The following is a 22,587-nucleotide window of genomic DNA, read 5'->3' as shown; positions in this document are numbered from 1 at the left end:
TAAACAGCTGAATGATAAAATACTTAAAAAATAAATAAAAAAATAAATAAAAGGCAACCTATTGGCCAACGTAGCTGAGAAAATGTGGGAGAAATGTGATGCTTTGATCAAACTAGGAGCACAGCTCTGCAACAGAAGTCATGCTCCAGCTTGTCTTTAACTTTAACCTGCTGGTTTCTACACAGATCGAGCTGACTCATCGTTGTGGTGTGTTCATTCAAAACTAGTCTTAATCACAACTCTGCTGGAAACATGTTTGTGCACTTCAGAGAAAACTCACCCCCCACTCCCACCAGTGACATGATTACATTTAAATTTAAAAAAAAAAAAAAAAAAAGAAAAAGGGACAAATAGGAAGATTAGCCTTGCTGCAACCTTTACTTCAACACTTAATAAATTAACTTTAATGTTGTACATTCCCCAACAGCACTCGACCAAACTCCTTGGCCAAATAAACATCTAAGCAGTATTATAAACATACACAATTAATCCAAGCAACCACTTCTTCTTAGTCCCAGTTCCAGCTCCGCATCTTGAGCTCCTGACTCCCGTTCAGTGGAGGAAACTCATTTGGCCTTTCTTATTGCACCTCACGGGATGTTACACGTGTAAATCTACATTCTCCAGGATTTTTTCAGTGTTTCAGCGTTGAGAAGTTTGTCTCAGACATGTGAAGTATTGTTCCCAGCATTTTCCTCCCTAAACTGTCTCATCCAGAGGCGGGGCAGCCGTCAGCTGATAAGTATGACATCATCATTTGCTGGAACTCTGTAAGGAGAGAGGGAAGAGAGAGAGAGAACTCAAAACCACCAACCTTTCATCATGACAAACTACAGCATAGGCTACTTTTCACTCAGACGTTCGATTGCGTGGTTAGCGAATACTTCTCTTTAGAAAGCACCGATACTCATCTTACTCATAAATGATATGAACCAAAATCAAGAAAGAAAAATAGGTGGTTTCTGCTGGTATTCAAAATCAAAGCAAGCAGTGTACGATCTTAAATAATGGCAGTATCCTATTTATGGGACTCCTACATGCTTGTATACGAATGACCTTGCATGTCCCAGGTTTAATCAAATGTGCTCCAGCTTTATTAAAGCTACACAGGTTGTTCAAATGCAGGGTACATGCCATTCTAAATGTAGCTACCAAGGCAACACTGTTATTCCCAAGTGTATCAATATTATGTTGGGATGATACATCCAACTTGTTACACAAGCAGACAGGAATTCTCACTTTAGGGCATAATCTTGCAACACTATCACGGTAATGTTCTTGGGATAATCCCCACACACGCATCATTAAGGCCTCGTTCTCCAATCTGTAATTTCAACTTCACGCAGGTTTGATAGCAACACACAGCAAAGATTTGCACACTTCACTGTATCAAAGTAAACCCACCAAAGAAAGCTTTAAGTTCAAACACTTTGTTTTTAAACAAAAGATAATTTTCCTTCATTTTTATGATCTGCTGTAAGCAGAACATTTTCCAGGATTGGAATGATTGATGATGACGATGAGACCAAGTGAGCAAAGAAGTTGTATCTAATCATTTGTTGTCAAAGGAGAAAAACTTTCATTGTACAAAAGGACGAGTGCACGGTGGTGAAGTGCAGACTGCATACAGGACAGAAACAACGACATTATGCTGCTAACATATTTCAGCTCTTTGCAAGCACAGACAGCACGCTAATGCTAAGCTAGCCAAGAACCCAGAGTAAAAGCTGAGTGAATGCTGACCCCAGACCAGCACAAAGACCCTGAAGTTCAACAGGTAACAAACTGATGCGCAGTCACTCTGTCTTTGTGCACGTTTTTACATTCTTAACTGGTAATTATGAGACGTTTCATGAGGTGTGTGCCCTTCAGGACCTTTTTCAGTGCTACGAATTACTTTCTCCTGGGAGTAAATCAGTAATGTAATGCAATACTTTTCTTAAAGGTGTTCCGTGTTAAATGGTAAATGGCCTGTATTTGTATATCGCTTTACTAGTCCCTAAGGACCCCAAAGCGCTTTACACATCCAGTCACCCACCCACGCACGTGCGCACACACACACTGGCAGCTACATGTAGCCACAGCCACCCTGGGGCGCACTGACAGTGTTGTTAACCCCAACACTGACCATAACAAAGAGTGTAAATCCCTCCTGCTGACCACACAGGATACAATTAATTTGCATGAATGTAATGTCTTTGATATGAGGCTTAGCGATGGTGGTGACTGTCAAAACGCAGCCAAAGACAAGACATGAATGTTTTCTGTCTGATGATGACAGAGTGCCCCAGGCTGATTAAAATGACTCCTTTTACCCGTCCTGTTTGTAAGATAAACATCATGATCCACACTGACACATTCATATTCCTCAGTACACCGGATTAAAGTGGAGGCTCTGCTCTTTATTTACCAAATGCTACGGTGAGTCATAGTATCGGAGCGCCGCTGACTGCTGCTTTCTTTTTCCTACTCATGCACGTGAAACTCCAGGTGAAGTCTGATTGGCCTGTTCTGAAACTGTAAAGTCTGAGTTGCTGATCTCAGAGTTTATGATGGGAGTCAACATTTTGAGGAATAGGGCCATAATCTTTGACAGACTGCAGCTGATACATTTAAGTCCAAATACTGTTAAGTTTACAACCTTTGTCACACATATACGTTCTATTACATTTAATTGAATTCACAAGAGTCATAATATACAAGAGATAACAAACCTGACGCTTTTTGGTAAACAAGTTTTAAATCCAACCCAAGGATCACTTCCCAACTTCCTTTCCAAACAAGGTAACATATCCAGATGAAATTTCACCCAGTAAGACATTAAAACGTTAACTGAGAACACTGATCTAATTTTTGCTGGGACAGTAAGATAAGGATGCTTGTAAAAAATGAGATCTAGCCAGGTCAAAGGCTGCAAATGAATGCAATTATATAGTCAGTGCAAATCTACAAGAGTGCTAATAAGAAAACTGAACCAACTTTAAAAGATGGTCACCAATTTCAACAGAGGATGTACATTACACATCAGTACATAATGGCACTGTAACTGAAACTAGACTTCCTTAAACACTCAAGGCAACCAGAGCTGGAATCCCAGGAAAGCTGGGTGATAGAAAACGGCTGACAAACATCCATAAAAAATAAATAAAAATAAAATAACAAGCCCAAAACAAAACCCTCAAAGTCGGCGCGTTAACGTCTGCTGAAACAACGGCTGAAGAGCCCCCGAGGGAGGAAACAGACTGTCTAAGCTCCAATGTGTCATCATAACACATACAGCAAAGGAAACTTTTCCCAGTGCCAGGACTTTTCCAACGAGTACACGACTACAGATCATTTTTACAGTGTGTACAAACATTCAAAGCTCTGGCAGGAAAAAAATAACAGTTTGGTGGCAAACGCGAAACACAGCTCTATACAAATGACTACAGTAGTTGCTTTACTGGGTAAACAACATCTCATGCACTCAGTCACAAAACAGTCTCGTGCTTTTGAAGTGGAATGATTGTGATGACGGCTACAGAAACCAATCCTGGTGTCCGTTTACAGCGAAACATTCTCCTGAACAGAAACATCAACTTCACAGTAATGTGCTGACTGTGATGGAGGAAGTGTTGCTGGGAGCAAACGGGGCACTGCGCTGCCGCTTTAAACGATAACGGGAAATAAAATGAAACATTTCTCAGGCATGTTAAACACTTCATGTTATCAGACAACCGAAAAGAGGTTAAGTAAATGATAAAGAGAGAACACGGTGTGAGGTCGTTCTAAAAAACCACGCACAACAGAGCCGCTAAACCAGTCTCTCCAATGCATTCAAAACTGCTTTCGACTCACCACTGAACCTTTTCAGCTCATTTTGAGTCACAATGTTTACTGTGACCTGTGCATTCAGGGACATAACACAGTTAACGACTGGGAGTTTAAGGGGACGGTGGGGGCAGGGGTGTTCCTCAGTGTGGAGGCCCTCAGTTTCTCTGTAATCAGCCCATCACTGGGTGTGTCAGCATAGCTCCCACCACTAATTTCATTGCTCTCAAACCACGTAAGACGGAGCCAAACCGCAGCGTGGAGGAAACTCCGCTGCAGTCGGCTGCCTGCCGATGATGGAGATTGGCTCATGGAAATGGAATGAGAAGAAAACACCGACATACAGAGGAGTACGGTGTCCGTATATCATGGCGACAAGGTGTAAGCGACACAAACTCTGTTTTCATTTCTGAATGTTACCGTGAATCCTGTTTGTTTGTACACGGACTGAAAGGGAGAGTGAGAATGTAACGGCGTTTCCTCGACATTTCTCTGATCAACTTCACTTTTGACGCTGGTGCCAGCTCTTTTCCAAAGACTTCATGAATCTTTCCCAGGAACAAGAGATGTGTTTCACTCTTGCCAGCATGACCGTCAGCATTCATGTTAACAGTAACTAAAAGTGACAGCTGTTTTGACCATCAGTTGATTTAGATATTGATTGATGGCCAAGATTTAAGAGGTTAAGACTACATCTTCTTCTCAAGCTAAGACCTAAGTAATAAGCTAAGCCAAGTAATAGCCCTAATAGTCAACAAGCAACCGTCAAACTATAATAAAATCTTAAATCTCACTGGCTAACAACTCTAAGCAGGTATTTAAAACACAATACCTCTTATGTTACATTGATGTTTGTAGAGAACAGGTTCCAGGTGTGGCTGAGTGTGTGAAGAGAGATTAAATATTAAACAAGCAACACTGCTGTGAACAGTCGTACCACTGGCAGTAGCAGAGTACAGATTGTCTGACGCTGACGTCTGTCTGATCGCTCTCCTCTATGTTAGGCAGCTCTGTCGGCTCGTGGAGAAACTTCTGCAGGTCGGTCTGCGGGAACCCATTTTTCTGGTAACTCTGTTAGCAAAAAGAGAAAGTCCAAAATGCATCACATTTAAAGTCAGAAGACAAAACTTTTTCCATGCTAGATTTGAGAAATGCACACCAATTTAACGCATATTGTAGACTCAAGCCCACAAACAGGTACCGCAATGACTGAAACATGGATTGAGAAACATTGTGACTGGTTTCGTCACATTTTTCTTCATAATTTAAATATAAAATTTGAAATAAAGGCTTTTTATAGATTTGATATTCACTGATTATTGTCTCCTCTCAGCAAGATGCAATTACATTATTGCCTAAGGGACAAGCAAGACAGGAAGTAAGATGTAAGAAGAGCACAAGATGCACTTAACCCCCCCTCTTTTTGTCCTCGACACTTCTCTCCGTCCATCCTGCTGCTCATTTGGTTCATAGATGCCCAGACTCCCCACTCACCTGTCAACCTCATCCAGCTCCTCTGCAGTTTCTTCACCCCTGAACTATCTGTGACGCACGCAAACACCTAACCTAGGATTCATGCAGGGTCACCCAAATGCCCAAGTACCGTTCTACTGAGCCCCTTTTAAATAACTAAGGTCTTCACCCTTTTTAAGAAATAACCCAGACACCCTACTGAGGAAGCTCCTTCTGGCTGCTATCAACAGCTTGTGGCCATGCGTGGGTGGGAGGCATAAATCACCCAGTAAATTGATAGCTAAGTGAGAAAGTGATGCCATCTCCTCCCATAGCAGACAGCTACAGCATCCTCATTACTGCAGACGCTGCACCAATCCATCTGTCAATCTCCCGCTCATTCCCCGACTCATGAACAGGACCCCGAAGCCACCTTAACTCCTTCAACTTGAAGGAGTTGCTTCCCAACCCAGAGTGAAGACACACTACTTCACTCCTCATATGAATGCACTCGATTTGCACCATCCTTTCTCTTTGTCACGCAGCTAGACTTAACCTGCAACACTGATGTGGCATTTGGTTGAAGAGTGGCAATCTCACACAGGGACGTCCCTTTCTTGTGGTTCTGTCAGAAGAGATGTGAACATCCCTTTTGTCTTGCTGGCAGAAAGCTCAAAGTACAGTAAGGATTGTTGTTCAGTTTTAGTCCACATTTTCCAGCCTCCTGTCAGGTCTAACAAGATCCAAGAGTTTAATTGACAAAATGCCACAGTTTTCAAATGACTCGCACTCGGTAACGTAAGTACCTTGATGGTCTCATAGGCGTCGGTTATAAGAGCGATAAAGAGCGACAGCACCATGTAGATGAACAGGGAGATGAAGGAGTACAGGTAAGCCCGACTGAAGAGCCACACCAAGGTGTTTTTGTCCTTAAGCTGGGCGAAGGTGGTGAACATGTCGTCTCCATTCAGCAGAGAGAACAGGCACTCTGCCACAAGACTCAGGCCCTCAAACTACAGAGAAAGAGGGAAATAACAGTGCAGTGAGCAGTTAACAAATCCACATAAATCTGAGATTTCCTGGAAAACAAAACAAATGAGGAGATGGAAAGAAATTTGTTACATTACTGCAGCTTTTCTTCCTTTTTAAAAAAAATAAAATGTTATACATTTGGTCTGTAAAAATGCCATAAAATACAATTTAGTGTTAATCACCAACTTCAAAAGAACGACATGACATCATTTTATTATTTTTCTTATAAATTGCAAGTAAAAATTCTTCACACTGAAAGACTGTTTGGATCTTTTAAGTAGCTGATGTAACAAATGACAATGAGTAAGTCTTAGGTCGAAACCCAGTTTATCACAGAAAGACGAGTCACTTCAGATTATTACCATCAACATATTAAACAGGCAACAGAAGTGTTCAAGTAAACAGCCTGAAAGCTCAGGTATAGGTCAGCTTCACTGTGTTTTGATCAGAGATTAAAGAAAACTTGGGGTTTCCAAAAGTACCTGGTTGTATTAAAAGAAACGCTGGACCTCGCAGGCTTAATAATAAGACAACGAGTTTGTCTAAAGACTGATAGGAATGACGCAATAAAGGAAAAAAGGGAGACTGTTGGTTGAAAGAACCAATCAGAAAGCCCGACACAAAACAGAAAGAAGTCATGTTCCACAAGAATGAGATAAGATCTAAAAACAACATCACTCTCAGACACTATGGATTCAGCTGACAGCACTTGAAGACGTGTGGAAAGGCAAGCCGCAGGTCATCCCCCTGCTGATTTCCTTCTGTAAATAACCTGAGGATCCTGGAAACGCTTACAGGTCACTACGGGGGACTCCCCGAAACATCGCAGTATAAATATAAAAGTCTCCGTTGACTGCATCGCTGCGCAAACGTAAAGAACTGTAACACGGCTGACGTGAAACGCTGGCATAGCAGAGCTGGTTGCACAAATGGTAGTCGGGTAACCGTTTGCTTTTCATGTGGGCCTGATAAGAGTCTATTTCACTGTTAAACAGAGAAAAGTGTACTTAACAGCTAAAATGACCTGCTTGAATGCCTTCAGTGCACCAACCGTATGGATGCTTTGTTAGTTCCACAGACGGGCATTCCTAAACATGGGAGGTAGTGAAGTGACATAAAGGCAAACACAAAAATCAGCTCACAATATATTTACAGTAGTTACTCCTCTTCAGCACAAGATTATCAACAATTTAGCCAGTGAGAGGCAAGATGTGAGGCAGCTGTTCTCAGGCTTCCCCACATCTGCCTCTGCAGATTAGGAGCTCTGCCGTGTTTAGACGCCTACTTCTGCTCCGACTTCCGTAAATAATTTATCTTAACAAGCCAGAACAGCTAAACATACAGATCACTGTCTGGGGAGCTCCCAGTTAAGGCTAGAGTTTTTCAGGATTTTAAGAAGTGCTCCAAATGTTGCTCAAGTCCAGCTGTAATCTCCACAAATTCTTAAAACATGAGCCGCTCAACTTTGTTTCTTACTTGTATGCATAAATTTGGAGGAAACGGCTTCTTGTAGCCTCTTTCAGTTTGAGATATTTGCTCTGTTTCGGGGCAGTTGGCCCAAAACTGAATGTGGCACAATTCTGTTGCTAATCATCAACCATTTGATTCATTCCTCAAATGGTTGATTCATCCACGTATATGCACACACATCAGTGTACAAATGAATGTGTTATGAATGTGGCAGCAATCACTGTACAATGTTCAAAACCTGGTCACCAATGAAGCAGCGAACAGCAGCCAGTGAAGCAAAACAAGCATTATCATGCACTGACACCTAGTGGCCGTTTTATTTAGAGAGTCTTATAAATGCACTGTGAACTCTAGTTGCTCCTGTACAGAGAAGCCAAAGGTCATGTGTACACTTTGTTCAGTTTGAAGAGCAACATGCTGAAATAGCAATTTGAAAGAAAGAGCTTGGAAAACCTGATGGAGAAGTTAAGATTTAACTTCTCCAAGTCCAATCTGACAGTCATCATAAAAAGGAAAGTATCGTACAACCACAGTTCCAAAAAAGTAAATAAAAAATAAACTGTCAAATAAACAAATCACTGATTTGCAAGTCTCATAAAAATCAAACTTTGAATATCTCATCTACAGGTTATCAAGAGTCTGAATCTGGGACACGATCAAAAACAATCACCTAAAACACTACCGTAAGTAGGGATGGGTATCGTTTAGGTTTTATCCGATACCGGTGCCAAATCGGTACTTTTGAAACGGTGCCGGTGCTCAAACGGTGCTCAAACCGGTGCTTAAAGAATGGAGAACACAAACTTGGTCCAAAAACCTCTCATGTTCAGCTGGTTTTTGTAAAAAGATAACAATGTTAGCCTTTTCTGCAGCTATGGGGCATATATGGCATCACTCTTGGCTGGAAGCAGTGCTTAAACAATGGAAAAAACACAAACTTTGTCCAAAAACCTCTCATGTTTAACTGTTTTCCACTTTTTCTTTGGTCATTTTAGCCTTTTTGGCCAGGGTGAAGGGAGTATCTGCCATCAAACAAGAAGACAGCCGCATGTAGCTATGATGATGTTTGCTAGTTCACCTTACCTGCATTAATGTAATAACGTGGTTAGCCTACTCAACCTAAATTACACACGGACAACATTAAGCTACTCACACAGAGAAGAACGGCTGCTGCTGCATCATCATCCTCATCATTTCTGCTACACTGGCAGGGCTAGGGGCCAGGACTCTCCTCTTCGTGTTTTTGGGGGATGTTGCATAACAGGCAACCCACCCGCAGTAGATGTGCTCGGTGTGAGGTCTCGCAGCAAGCTATGGCGCATTTCTGGGCTTTTAAAAAAAAACGCTATGCGTCGCCTGGTGTTTCATCGGATTCGAGGTGTTACTTCCTTTGACAGCATCACAGTATCAGCTTAAAGCACTTGTTGCTGTTGAGTTTGCATATTTTGCTGTGAAGTACAGCCAGACTTTTCACCGCTACGCCTTGGGCATTTTTAATCTGTAGCTCTGCTCTAAAGGAACGTACGCACCTGGGCCCGCCTACTATCCTCGGAAACGTAAAATGATTGGCTAGAAGTGTATCACAGCTCAGGAAAAAAAAGCACCGAAATAAAGCACCGAAATGTGCGCTGCTTTTCGGTCTGGTTACTACCGTTTATGTCAGAACCGGTGCCATCATGGCACCGGACACCGGTACCCATCCCTAACCGTAAGTCAGTTTTTTAAAAGATGTGCACTTTTGGGAGTTCCTCAATTCAATATCTGTAGCGTCAGCAACATTTCGTGAGAAAGAAAAAAAAAGCCTGGACTGTTTCCCCTGCATCTCTGTCACACCCATCACAGTGATTTCCTCAAAACCAGTTAGAAAGTTACCTTCTCGTGGTACGGCCCCAGTACAATCCAGCCACAAAAAGTATAGCCGAGGTAGATCATGCCAGCACAGCAGCAGAAACGCAGGACCTTCGGAAAGGCTGCCTTCATGGTTAGGATCAGCACCTAAACTTGGAAGAAATATGCTGTTTTTAAGTGAATTTTAAACCTTATGAGACAACAAATAAAGATTTAAGTGAGAGTGGAGCGGACTGATACAGGTCTACACATGTGCATGATGAGAATTAAAATAAATATATCATTCTCACAGCATATTAATACAAGTTTCTCCATCACTGTTGCATTAAGCTTAATGTGACGAGCTCCTGCTTAATATTTTGCTCATTGGAAATTCTCACATGAAACAGACTTCAGACTCTGAGATCATAAATGTAGAACATTAATGCCTTACATCAGTCGTGCCGAGCATGGACTCACATTGTATTTCTGGAAGTATCCCAGGTACCTGATCACTCCAACCCACACCAGTAATGTAGACGTCCCCAGGAAGATACTGCACACGTCATAATTTGTAAGGTTCTACAGAAGAGAGCAGAGAAAGTCCACGATTAGGGATGAAATCATAGTTCTAGAAAACTCTGTTACATAATTACACACAGTATACATAAGTTATATTACAGTAAAGCTGGTTTTGCTGTATGATTGCAGTAAATGACATAGTCTGGGTGATTATTTTATTAGGGTTCAAAGTACAAAGTGAAGCCAAGGAACGATAAACCTTAACGTGCTTTTATGCTTTAATGCTTGTGCACCGAGAAGAAAACTATAAATGTAAACTGCAGGTTTCTTAAAGGACAGCTTCACTGATTTTGCAATTTCTGATTGTGTCCAACTGCTCAAAGTTAATATCAACGTCCGAATCACAATGCAAAGTGTCGTCAGTCACGTTGAAATTTGGTTTGGAATTTAAAGTTTGATTAAAGGTCCAAACTGTCCTTTATACGTCTAACGATGTAATTATAAGATACTAAAACCTCACTGGTGAATTAATGCTGCAATCAGACAACTTAACCTCCGCTGAAAAGTTATTGTAGCAAATAATAGTAGAGCTTCACCTACAGTGATAAATTATACAACAGAAGTAAAGTTGGTCATAAATGAGTCTAACTCTTTAAAACTTAAAACACATCGGTGGATATAAATAAAACATTAATAAAATTAAAATAATGAAATATGATAAAAATTTGCCTACAAACTAGAGATGGCACGATACCACTTTTTTATGTCTGATATGAATCTGATAGAGTGTGTTTTTTAATCAATAAAACAGTTTTTTTAAATATCTTGCTGCATTTTGTATAAGTTCATACTCACATTAAAAAAACAAAACAAAAGAAAAACACCCAACACTAAAGCTATTCTGTTATGCCTGTATGCAAAAAAATACTTCATAGTTCAGCAAAACTGATCAATCTAATAAACTTAAATCCTCTAGCCTCCCTATTCTGGTATTTTAAAGAGTACTTAGTAGAAATATTAAACAACCTAACTAATAGGGTTGCCAACTCCCAGCAAAAAAAAGAAAGGAACCACTTTCCACCTCGTGATGCTTAATTGACGTAATCAACCTTAATCGAATGACCGGTAAAATAAAATGCACAGAAATCAATTATTTTTCTACAATAATTAAATAGATTCAACATCTTTCTTCAACAGAACTGCAGACTGCACAGATGTACCTTCCCAAAGGAAGAAGTACTATAGCTTACTAGGGTATATTAGACTTAACAGTTACTATATACAGTAATGGACTTCTATACATTTTACATCAGATTAAAACTTTGGGTGTAAGATTCGGATAATTATTTATTAAAAGCTCGACATTTTAAATGAGAATAAGAAAGAAAAGTATGTCTTTGTGCCCCCTTTTCCCTGTTCATGCCCTATAGGCCCCCCTGGCTAAACTTTGCTAGATCCGCCCCTGCACAGTTACCAGCCGTCAGCTGTAGAAAAAGATCCTGGTGTAGAAAGTAATATTAAATACATTCTAACAGCAGATTATCAAGCTTAAACGTGCTGCTGTTGTTCAGCAGCTGGTTTCCTCTTTCTGGTGCAAAGTGGGACAAAAACAAAGAAGAGAGAAAAGCCGATCAGCTGATCATTGATCAGTTTCATGATTGAAGTAGCAGCAGGAGAGGGAGGGGGGGGCAGTCGCTCCATATATCGGTTGTTAAGCTTAACGCTGGAATGCTTTACAAACATTCAGAGATGAACTTACACACTTGCTTTACTTCTCTGGGATCACTTCCTCGGAGATGAAATGACCGTTTGGTAGCGAGGCTACAAATACTCAACCAGACCGCCAACCGTCTCGCACGCCACAGCCGCTCTATCACGTGACCACACTGCTCCGACGTGCTACGGTTATGAGCCGAGTTAGGCCATGTCGCAAGTTTTGTGAGGTGCTCTTGTGATATTTAAAGGATCGGATTACATTTTTTATTTCTCTCCGATATCCGATCCAGTAATTTAGGTCAGTATCGGACCGACACGTAATATCGGATCGGTCCATCTCTGCTATACACACGAGGCTACTCATAAATACCAAAGCTTGATTTCAAATTATACAAAACCTTTTCTACATAGAGATATACATTTTCAAATCTTCTGCAATTATTTGACACCTTTTAAATGACAACTGAATTATGGTGGGGGGGGGGGGTTAAGAAAGGGATTATTCGTTTTACCTTTGCTTGTATCTCCATCTTCAGAATCGATCCAATTATGGCGAAGAGGTCGCTGACGATGACCAGCAAGTACCAGCCGTTCAGAAACTCCCTCTGGTCGTCCTCGCACACTTTCCGATTAAAGTTTTCATGGAAGAATCTGGAGAACCTCTTCAAAATAAAACAATGGGAATTCAGTCAATTTAAAAACACACACACACGTCTTTATCCACGATGTTTAAGTTAATTTCAAAAAGAAAAAAAGAAAGAAGGTAGCTGCTTGCATGGTGTTGCTGACCTGCAGTAACCTGACGGCCAGTATGATGGAGCGAGTGCACAGCACGGCTGATGTGAGGCACATCAGAATGACAAAGGCATCAAATACCAGCAGATAGTGTGTGTTCTTCTGAGCTGAAATACACACACACAAAAAGCACAAGTGTGGGTGTGAAAGGGTTTATCACTCAACTCCCTCACACTCACAGTTCTGACACTGATAATACAAGTCTGAAAGCAAACGCCTCAGTTACAGGAAACTGCCCAGTCCTGGTACAAGTTTGGAGACAAATCCTTCCACACACTTTAACAATGTGGTGAACAAGCTGCTGCAATACAAAATAAACTGGACAGACACATTGGTCCACAAGAGTTTATTTTTATTTAGTCTGATTCTTTAAAACTTGACAACATTTTGATATTTTTACAAATATTCCAAACATGCATTTGCAGGCTGACCTGTTGTTTTACTCAAATGTGAAAAACAGTTTTCAAAGCCATAACCTGTCTCATTCCTCCCTCATTTGTTACCATTAATTAATTTTTGCTTCGGTTAGAGAAGTTCACCTTACCCGTCCCCGATATCTTCCAGTCTCGGCACGCGCTGCTTTCAGCGTCTATGTCCAGGAATAGTTTCACCTTTCCACTGTGACACTGGTTATCGAACGTTATCTATCAAATCAAAGGGATCCAGGTGTTTATATGTGCTTCAATCCAGCTGTGTTTGCTGCTTTTACATGGCGTTAATAAAGCCAAGAAATTTATACCGTAACAAAGAAGGAGTAGCAGTCGGGTAACTCTCGCGAACGCACCGTCTGGAGGTTGATTCCCTTCAACTGGAAGGTTATTTTGATGTCGATAAGTCTGAAAGAGCAGCGAAATGTTTGATTTAAAATGGGGATGTCAGCATGTAATGTAAATATTGTAAACAGCATACCTGTAAAAATCCAGATTAAAAAAGGATGAATTCTCTGCTCTCCACAGGTTTGCAGTCTTTGGATCGTGTGACATACAAACTGAAAAAAACCCATCACATATATGTGGTGTGTAAAAAACACAGACACAGCTTTTGTTTCCCCCTCAAAATTAGTTCTTATACTCCAATATGGAATTTCATGACCTGTTTAAATTACCAGTAAATCCCATAATGGTTCTAAAATGTCTGAAATATATAAGAAATTGTATTTTTAAACATGAATCTTTTGTCCCGTTTCTAATAAAAACTCTTCAGGTTTGTCATTAAATATTAAAACTACAGGAGCCCAAAGGGGAAATTTTAACAACACTATGATCTTAATTATCTAAATGGCAAATCTGACACCAACTTCGCCGCGTATAACAGCAAACTGACATGCAAATTTTCCCTCTCACCCGTCTCCAGCTGAGCATCGATGTCATAGATCTCATCTGAAGGCTCCACGCTGCCCCTCCTATAGTACTCTTTACATATGGTGAGGGGCAGCAACTTGCCATTTTCATCCTCTGCGTAACTGATCGGGCCCACAGAGAGCTGGCCCAGCTGACTGTACTGTACACAACAGGGAATTTTAGGAAAATTAAAACAAAAAAAAAAAAAACAGAAAACACTCCAGGGTGACGAGACAATAAAGAAGCTGAAAACTGGAATATCGCAGTGAAACACAATAAAACAAGAAATTCAAAAAATAAAACAGTTCCAACTCATGCGATGCTTAAATTACACCAGATATGTTTATATGAGCATTAGATTGGAGTTCCTGATGTGCATATTCTATAATAAAACTCAACACTACAAACACTTCATAATGCTACAGTAAAAAAGTCACTGTTACTTGCCTGATCCATGACATAAAACAGACTTTCATAGACGTCGTGCTTTGTGTAGACGGCAACGCTGTAGTCGTCCTCATCGAGCCCGCTGTAGCCTTTTAAGAAAAGGTGTTTGAGCGCCATGGTGTTCTCTTCCTTATAGGAAACCACCAGCTGGTTGTTGAGGCCGAACAGGACGAGCTGTGGGGGAAACAAGAAAGGAGAGTTGAACATATACGCGTCTTATTCCTTTTGAGGTGGAAAACACATGTTATGGTAGCTTTACATCTCTGACATACCACTCAGTCAGTTGGGCCTTTTAAAAAGGAGATTACCCAAAACTGTAGTTGTTATGGACATGGATTATTGTGCGATCTCCCACAGCTACACATTTACAAGTAGTTTTAAAGTGTTACGTGAAATACTGATGAGGTGCTTTAAAGACGTTTGTGTTGTTTTAGGGCCATGTGCTTCCGAAACAATACAAATTTAGCAGCAAAATAAAGACAAACACAAATATTCCTTTATTCTCCCATTTTAAGCAGGACCCTCAGTGTAAGCATGTATATACACACTGCTCTTGGCTGCATGCCTTCGATTACAGATTGCAGTTCCAGGAAGCCCCTTCTGAGTGCTGCCTCTTTCCTGGTCTTTCCCAACATACAATAAACCCCAGTGCACATACTTGTGTGGTGACCATGATGATTTTCAGGATCTGGACTCCCATTTTCCAGGGAATGTGTCTTCGGGCTCTGTACTTCTCACAGGGGCTCATGAAATAATACCTCAGGTCATCTCTGAGGTTCTCCTCTTTTATAATGTCGTGAGTTATGACAGAGCTGTAAGACAACAACCATCATGCAGATGACAGAAACAGATCGCAGTGCTGTGGGCTACACAGTTAAAACATGTGGAAATGAACAGATGGTGAGAGGAGTTTCTCTACGAAGGAAGAAGAAAGCAGCCAGAAGGCTGAAAATGCAGAAGTGAAAGTTAAAAAGAAAGACAGTTATTTTGTTGCTGTGTACCAGACTGGTAATCAATCACACGGAGAGATCCGTGTACGAAGTTCAAGGTTAGCTCAGTAAATGTACTTTCACCATTTCCCCCAATTGTTTGTCAACTTTAAACACAAATCCAAGTCTCCAAGTTACAAAGTGCAACGTTAAATTCAACCCTGATCACGTCATAAAACTTCCTGATGACTTTCGCGGTTGTTTTTAACGCGAGACAAACGTTGTTACATTTTAACATGCGGCATTTCAGAATGATGAGGTAACAAAACTACATTTGAACGCAACTTATTTAAACATAAAAAGCTTACCTGACCGAATTGCTTCTATCCAGATAGCGAGAAAATAACTCCATTTTTGCAAAGCAAGGTGGGAAAAAGCCAAATGACTGAAGGGAGATTATTAAACGTAAGCCGGACAGCTCCGGCAGAGAGTCAGAGACAACTCTGCTCTGCTGCGCGTGTGCCCCGCGAGACCACGACGCTTTCAGTCAGCCAATCAGGAAATGGGTTTGAGGCGGCACAGGTGCGCAATCTACGAGTGAACGAGTGCTCACGGAAAGGCCCGAAACATAATGTGGTTAAGAAACTAGATTTAAATAGAAAAAACAAAATAATAATGAAACGTTGCTGTGTGTGTGAAAATCAGTGCGTCAGTGTAAAACCTTTGGACTGATTAAAACCTGGAGCAGTTACTGATACAGGAACAAACTCCACAGAAGACATAAGGTACTTCTATATTTCACAGGCAAGAGTCTGTAGGTCACGTCATCACACATGATACTATAAAGCAGGGATGTCAAACTCATTTTACATTGGACGCAACATACAATTCACCAATCAAACTCCCCTCTCAGTCAATGAAATGAAGTTTAACTACACATTTAACCACTGAGATGTTTCAATGGTACATCTCAGGTTTTCCTCATGATACAGAAACGGTGCTGTAGTACATGAAATAAATATTTCAGCGTGATTCTTTGGGCTCAAAATAGAAGAAATGTGTGAAATTACTGAAAAAACCCTGATAGCTCAGTGCCCAGATGTTCCTGTAATTAAACATGAAAAAGTTGGTTAATTCAGAGAAGATGCCATTTTTTGTTTCTATGATCAATAGTGAAAAAACAGGGTACTTTGTAATTTAATTGAATTAACTGATATAGTATTGATAGCCACGGGGGACGTCTTTATCAGAAGGAGAAGCTATAAAACCTAAATTAAAAAATATTTTAAACTCCAAATTTTTATGCCATCCTTCACATTTTCCCAAAGCCATCTAGTGGCCGGAACAGTGTCTTTGCCAGGCCTTGTGTTTGACATCCAAGTCTCACAGATACATGCAGCATATCCTAAGAGGTCGGAGGAAGACGGGTCCTATGTTAAACAGAAACCAGCACATTCCTGATACGATCTGCTGCTGCTTGGCGTCCACCTAAGATGACAGCTACAGTGTGTTAAATGTGAAACGCAGGGACCGTGTTTAATTTCTGTTCCAAAACCTCACGTTGGACAAAGAAACATGACGGATGTGACAAAACTTTATTTGTCCACTGATGAACACAGAGCAACAAAGTCAACTTCCTGACATCAAATATGACTTCCACAGATCAGAGCTGGAACGCCTGTGAGCTCCTGAAGCTGCTTGCATCCAGCAGACAGGAGGGAAAACTGTAAATCATCGTCCTCAAATGACAAAAATGAAATGATGACATGAAGATACAGTCGATGACATGCACTGGATTTCAGCCACTTCATTGCTTTTTATACTGAGCGAGCTCCATCAAGCTCACTATGGTTAAAATCCACTGTTCTTGCACAGATGTCCATGTTGTGGTAGCAACAGAAATCCAGCATATATAAAGCAGAAAGTCAAGTCAAGTCATCTTTATTCATATAGCACATTTAAAAGACATCAAGTGTCGGCCAAAGTGCTGAACAGAGGAATATGATAAAAAGAATTAAAACAGATAAGATGAAAACAGAAACATTGTGACATCCATACATTTTTGTAAAAAAAATAAAAAAAATAAAAAATAAAATAAAATGATAATAATAATAATATGTACACATTCACACACAAGTACACATATGTGAACATAAAATAGATGTATACGTGTCTACACATGCAAACATCATCCAACGAGATAAAAGACCAGAGAAGCTGAAACAGAATAAAGGTGGGAGATCTGAAAGCCTTGGAAAGTAGGGAGGTCTTCAGATTCGATTTGAAGACTTCCAAGGATGAAGAGGATTTTATAAAAGAGGGAAGACTGTTCCAGAGTCTCGGCAATGGAAAAAGCCCTGTCACCTGTAGATTTGAACTGGGAGCGTGAAACTAATAAAGGCATCTGACTGGAGGAGCACAGAGTTCGAGTGGGTAGGTGCAAGCTAAGAAACGAACAGTAATGATAATGTAGAGCCAATAATGCATTAAAAAAACTAAGACGAGATCAGCAGGTATCAAAACAAACAAAAACAAAGAAAAAAAACCCAAAAGACAAAAATATCAATAAAAAGTATTCATTAAACATTAAGATACCCATTTATGTTGCACATGAATATTTACCTTCATCTTAATAAGGACATTAGTCTCCACCAAAACCCACTATTATGTGTCTAATTTGATATTTAAGTTGGTTGGATGAATCTAAACAAAAATTATTTTAAAAAGGGGGGGGGGGGGGGGTCACCTGATCGACACTCTGCGCTTCTGGGAGCTCAGGTCTGGGTAGCGCAGCATCTCTGGTGATCTGTTCAGCTCTGGTGATCTGTTCAGCTCTGGTGATCTGTTCAGCTCTGGTGGTCTGTTCAGCTCTGGTGGTGGTGGGTCCCTTTGTGGGCGGCGTAAAAGTGCCATGATGCCATTCTGGAAGGCTGCTTGCACACTTGCATACACAATCACCTGAAGAAGATATACATAAAAAAGGCCTTAGAGCTTGAAGGTCCTGTGCAGCATCTTTTCTGTTCCTAGGACTGCGCTCTTCTGGACAGAGACCTGTTCTATTAATCTTATCCATCTATAGAAAGCTCTATAATGTGAATAAGGTAACAGGTTTTACCACAGTAGCAGGCATGGTAGTGAGCAGGACTGGGATCTGCAGGGTAACCGGAAGATCTTTGAGGAGCACTCGAAGAAATTCACTGAATCCCTGACCGAAGTACTTCAGTGGCTCTGTGATGAAGGTTGTGATGGTAAATAAGATTGCCTAAACAGAGAAGCATGTCCAGGTTATAAAACTGTACATACATATAGAAAGTCCAAACTCATACAAAGGAACACAGTTTAGGAAGACTTTGCATGGAAAAACGTATAGCAGTTAGAAAAAGGTAGAAAAGTGGCAAATGTATGTGTCAGCTTAATAGAAAGCAAAGCAATGAGGTTTCAGCCATATCGGATGTGATTTAAACATTGGTTTGTAGGGAAGAATGGTTATTCACCAACTGGTCGCAATCGGTGCAAAGAAGGCGCTGTACCACAGACCTCCTTGTGACAACTTTGGTTTTCAGCCGGTTGCCACAGTGGCTGTAAGTTTTCACATCTGTCGGTAAATACTTGCTAACTAATAGCCGAGAAGTTGCACAACTTGAAAAAGTGATGGTTTGCCTTCAGAGTAAAAGTTGTGCTTCAGTGCTGCAGTTAAGATGTTTCAAAAGGCACAACTTTTACTTTTTATCTCACAACTAGTGGCTGTTGCATGGTCGTGAGCAAGTCTCCAGGTCTGTGTGTCAACTGATTCACAAACTGCTACACTATCAGCATGTTTGTCACATGTCCAGAATGGTAGACAAATTTAAATCATGTGTTTAGTAGTGATGTGTCTGCAAGACCTCAATAACTTGAACAGAGTGACTTACCTTGATTGGTGATACCAACAAAAGAGGGTCAACTATAAGAACTTCATAGTATCTCTTACAGGGGTCATCTTGAAGAGTCCAGGTGCTTCTAAACCACTCTGCAGGAAATCAAATACAGGCCTAAGCTTAGGCAGACGTTATGCGCTAAATATGATTAATATATCCAAAACAGCAGTGCTGGAGTCTAAAACTATTAAAACAGCTGAGACTTCAGATTTTGCACAATGACTGCAGAGGGACTTGTCGTTAAATTCCTCTCCATCTCATGGCTGTGCAGTGAAATGTATTTCAAAATGATATTTAATATGCTCTAAAAATAAAAATAAAAAGAAGTTTTTTTCTCAGCCGGTTAATATTTTAGATATAGGAGGTTTTCACAGAATACCAATGCTATGTCTGTTCAACACTGGCAGTGGCATACCTTTCAAACTGTCAATCCAATCCATTTTCTCCACTCCAGTGCATTTTGCATTGAAACTCTCCATCTTCAATATATTACTTTGATGCTCAGCAAAGGCAATCTGAACAAAATATACATATTTATTAAAAACCTCTTATTTTACAGTCAAAACACTGAATTACAGTTGAACTGAAACCCCTGAAAACTGCAGGGGCTCCTATTTACCTTGTACAGGTAAAACCAGTTCCAGATAACACTGACGAATAAGCAGACAGCAAACAGTTGTTGGAACAGCACAAACCAGGAGATCTTTGTCCACAGTTGGAGCATGATAATGACTAGTATAACCAGGAGAAATAACACGATCTGGAGAACGGAGCAGAGAACAGTTTAAGTGGTTACAGAAAATAGAAACCATTAAAACACAGCAGACACATTAAGAAAAGTCAAAACAGAAGGGGGTCAAAGGTAAAAGCTACATTTGGTTTAAAAAGAAAATGTTCTATAGCAGACATGTTTTTATATCTGCACTGACAACTTCTCATGTAACCATACTGAGTGTACATGAAATCAACAGACAGCTCTCCTTCTTGTTCATGGAGACGACACTAGACAAGAGATTTGGGGGGAGTTGGCCTCAAACCAGAGAAAGTGGAGTCACAGTAATAAAGACTGAGATTACTTTCAATAATGTATGCAGCTCCACCCCAAAGGTGTCTTCAAATGGCCACTTCCAGGCCCCATAATCGTGCGGTTTAACGTCCACAAGTATCTGACTGATGGCATTGTCCAGGGCGCCTGGTCTACATCTGTCTTCACTCTCCAGATGTGCCTGGATCTCCTCCATGGCTTGTTTGGACATTTTGAGTTTGGCATCATAAAAGACATCTGTGGAGTCACTGGGCTGGAGAGAAATGGGAGAAGTGTCTTAAATTGCACATTTTTTTCCACCACACTTGTAAAATTATTAAACGAGAGAGTAAATATGATAGCACAATATGCTCGACTGAAATCTCATAATTCAACATAAAACATGAGATGACCACCTACCACACCAGCTCTTTGTATTGCCTTCAACAGTCTGCTAAGAAATCTCTTGAACACTGGGCTGCATGTTGGCTGCTGTGAGATGCGCTCGATCGTCTTCTTATGATCTTCAATCTGAATGAAGGCAAGGCAGAATATCTGAAGTGCCTGTCCTGAATAAGTTCCTATTTCCCAGTCAAAGCTTCTGGGATTATGGGAAAGACCCCAGGTTCTCTTCTAAGACTGGTTGGTGGTGTAAGGATCTGAATGATATCTTCTCGATACACTTTGAGGTAATAACACTTCACCATCATTTAAACATCTCAGCCTAGTCTTGTTGCTAACCACTGTCTGCCCACAGATGATGTTATAGCACAGCATTTCCAAACCACTGTGCAGCCCCACAGAAGTATGCCATGAGAAATCATCAGGTGTGCCATGGAAGATTATCCAATTTCACCAGATGGGTATTCTAAGGGAGCAGCATGTAGTAATAGGCAGAAAATTTCCATTCTCTTCCACTAGAGGGCAGTGCAACATCTTGCACAAATTAAGAGGGTTGCCAACCGCCAGTAAAACAGAAGAAGGGCCGCAGGTAATAGTGATGGATAAATATCTGAAAATACAAAAAGTAGTGAATCTGACCCGAGTCCTGGAGAAGACTCAGATGAAGGCCCTGAAGGCATGAGCAGTGGTCAGAAAAAAACAAAAGGAGAGCTCAAGATAATACAATGAAACTCATCTTGCCATTGGATTCACAAGTACCGGGGAACCAACCAAGCCAATTCCACTATGCCTGCTGCTGAAAAACTGTCAAACAGTGCCAAGGTTCCAAGTAAACGTAAATGCCATTTCTAGACAAAACACCCAAGACTTCAAAACAAGAACACAGACTATTTTCCCTTTCTGGCAAACAAAGTTATTTCAGCTCTGCTTCCTTCCTCCACAACCCATCTATGGGTTTTATAAACATGATTGCTATCAGGACAAGAAAAAACCAAAACACAGACTCAGGACTGTCGAGGAAGATCTTCGTGTGTCTTCCTTCAACTCCTGCAAGAATATCAGCTTTGTGTTCAACTAAACAGGCACAGGTTTCACACTGTGTAACTTAAGAGTAGATTTTAAATATATCTTGTAAGAAATGAACTTTTGTGACATTTTTATTTGGTGTTGTGATTTTTCTATGTGACGTGGCACTAAAGGGTTGGGAAACACTGTTCTAACAGACTACAGCTCAAAACATGTAAAACCGGTTTCTTGTACATGACATTGAGTTCACCTTACTTAAATGGCCTTTTTAGACACGGTTGACGTTCATGTTTTGTGTACCAGTTAGAACAAAGCGATAAGCCTGGAGGCGTATAATTAGACAATTTGAAGATAGTTTTTCCTATTTAAAACCTCTAAACACCAACCTGTCCCTCTAACTCCTCCACTTGTTTGTTGCAGGGCGATGGCTCAGTCTGGCTGGAGTCCTGATTGTACTCTTGTCTTTCAGTGCCCAGATTGTCACAGCTTGCTGGCTGCGTTGCAAACACACATACAAACTAAGTGTCTGAGCTGGACAACACAACATCTTCACAATACTCAGAGTAAAAATCTCCCAACCTCAGTAGGCTTTCTCATCCTTTTGGTCGTAGTTTAACAGGGTGAGGCGGGAACAAAACAAAACAGCCTAACAGACGTGACCATAAAAGGAATCGCTTTACTGTACAACCACGTGATGCAGTGTGTGAATGTGTGTGTGAATGGGTGGATGACTGAATGTGTAAAGCGCTTTGGGGTCCTTAGGGACCATGTAAAGCACTATACAAGTACAGGCCATTTACCATTTTTACCAAGTGAGAGCAATTTAAGTTTGTAGGCTCGTGCTCAATTTAGTTTTGATGACTGACATCTCAAAAAGG

General features: G+C 40.7%; 2 protein-coding genes across 2 annotated transcripts; both read right to left on the bottom strand.

Moving 5' to 3' along the window:
* Nucleotides 1-362: 362 nt before the first annotated feature.
* Nucleotides 363-15,893, bottom strand: mcoln2 (mucolipin TRP cation channel 2). The gene is made up of 14 exons (XM_040031153.1): nucleotides 15,709-15,893; nucleotides 15,070-15,223; nucleotides 14,412-14,585; nucleotides 13,968-14,124; nucleotides 13,534-13,612; nucleotides 13,364-13,460; nucleotides 13,169-13,268; nucleotides 12,619-12,731; nucleotides 12,342-12,491; nucleotides 10,072-10,173; nucleotides 9,637-9,759; nucleotides 6,069-6,275; nucleotides 4,748-4,881; nucleotides 363-768 (listed from the first exon to the last, which is right to left on the bottom strand). Coding segments are annotated over exons 1-14 (1,635 nt in total). The 5' UTR covers nucleotides 15,753-15,893; the 3' UTR covers nucleotides 363-767.
* A 1,535-nt stretch (nucleotides 15,894-17,428) lies between these two features.
* LOC120733100 (chloride channel CLIC-like protein 1) lies at nucleotides 17,429-22,321 on the bottom strand. Its single transcript, XM_040031140.1, has 9 exons — nucleotides 22,289-22,321; nucleotides 22,096-22,203; nucleotides 20,702-20,812; nucleotides 20,334-20,555; nucleotides 19,877-20,017; nucleotides 19,673-19,772; nucleotides 19,252-19,349; nucleotides 18,456-18,602; nucleotides 17,429-18,298 (listed from the first exon to the last, which is right to left on the bottom strand). Exons 1-9 carry the CDS (start codon nucleotides 22,304-22,306, stop codon nucleotides 18,083-18,085), a joined length of 1,161 nt encoding a protein of 386 aa, XP_039887074.1. The 5' UTR covers nucleotides 22,307-22,321; the 3' UTR covers nucleotides 17,429-18,082.
* Nucleotides 22,322-22,587: the final 266 nt, after the last annotated feature.

Source organism: Simochromis diagramma, unplaced genomic scaffold, assembly GCF_900408965.1.
Source record: "Simochromis diagramma unplaced genomic scaffold, fSimDia1.1 OVJJ01000334.1, whole genome shotgun sequence".
In the NCBI taxonomy this organism is placed as follows: domain Eukaryota; kingdom Metazoa; phylum Chordata; class Actinopteri; order Cichliformes; family Cichlidae; genus Simochromis; species Simochromis diagramma.
The sequence above is the reverse complement of the archived record's forward strand: the minus strand, read 5'-3'. Positions and strand labels throughout refer to the sequence as shown.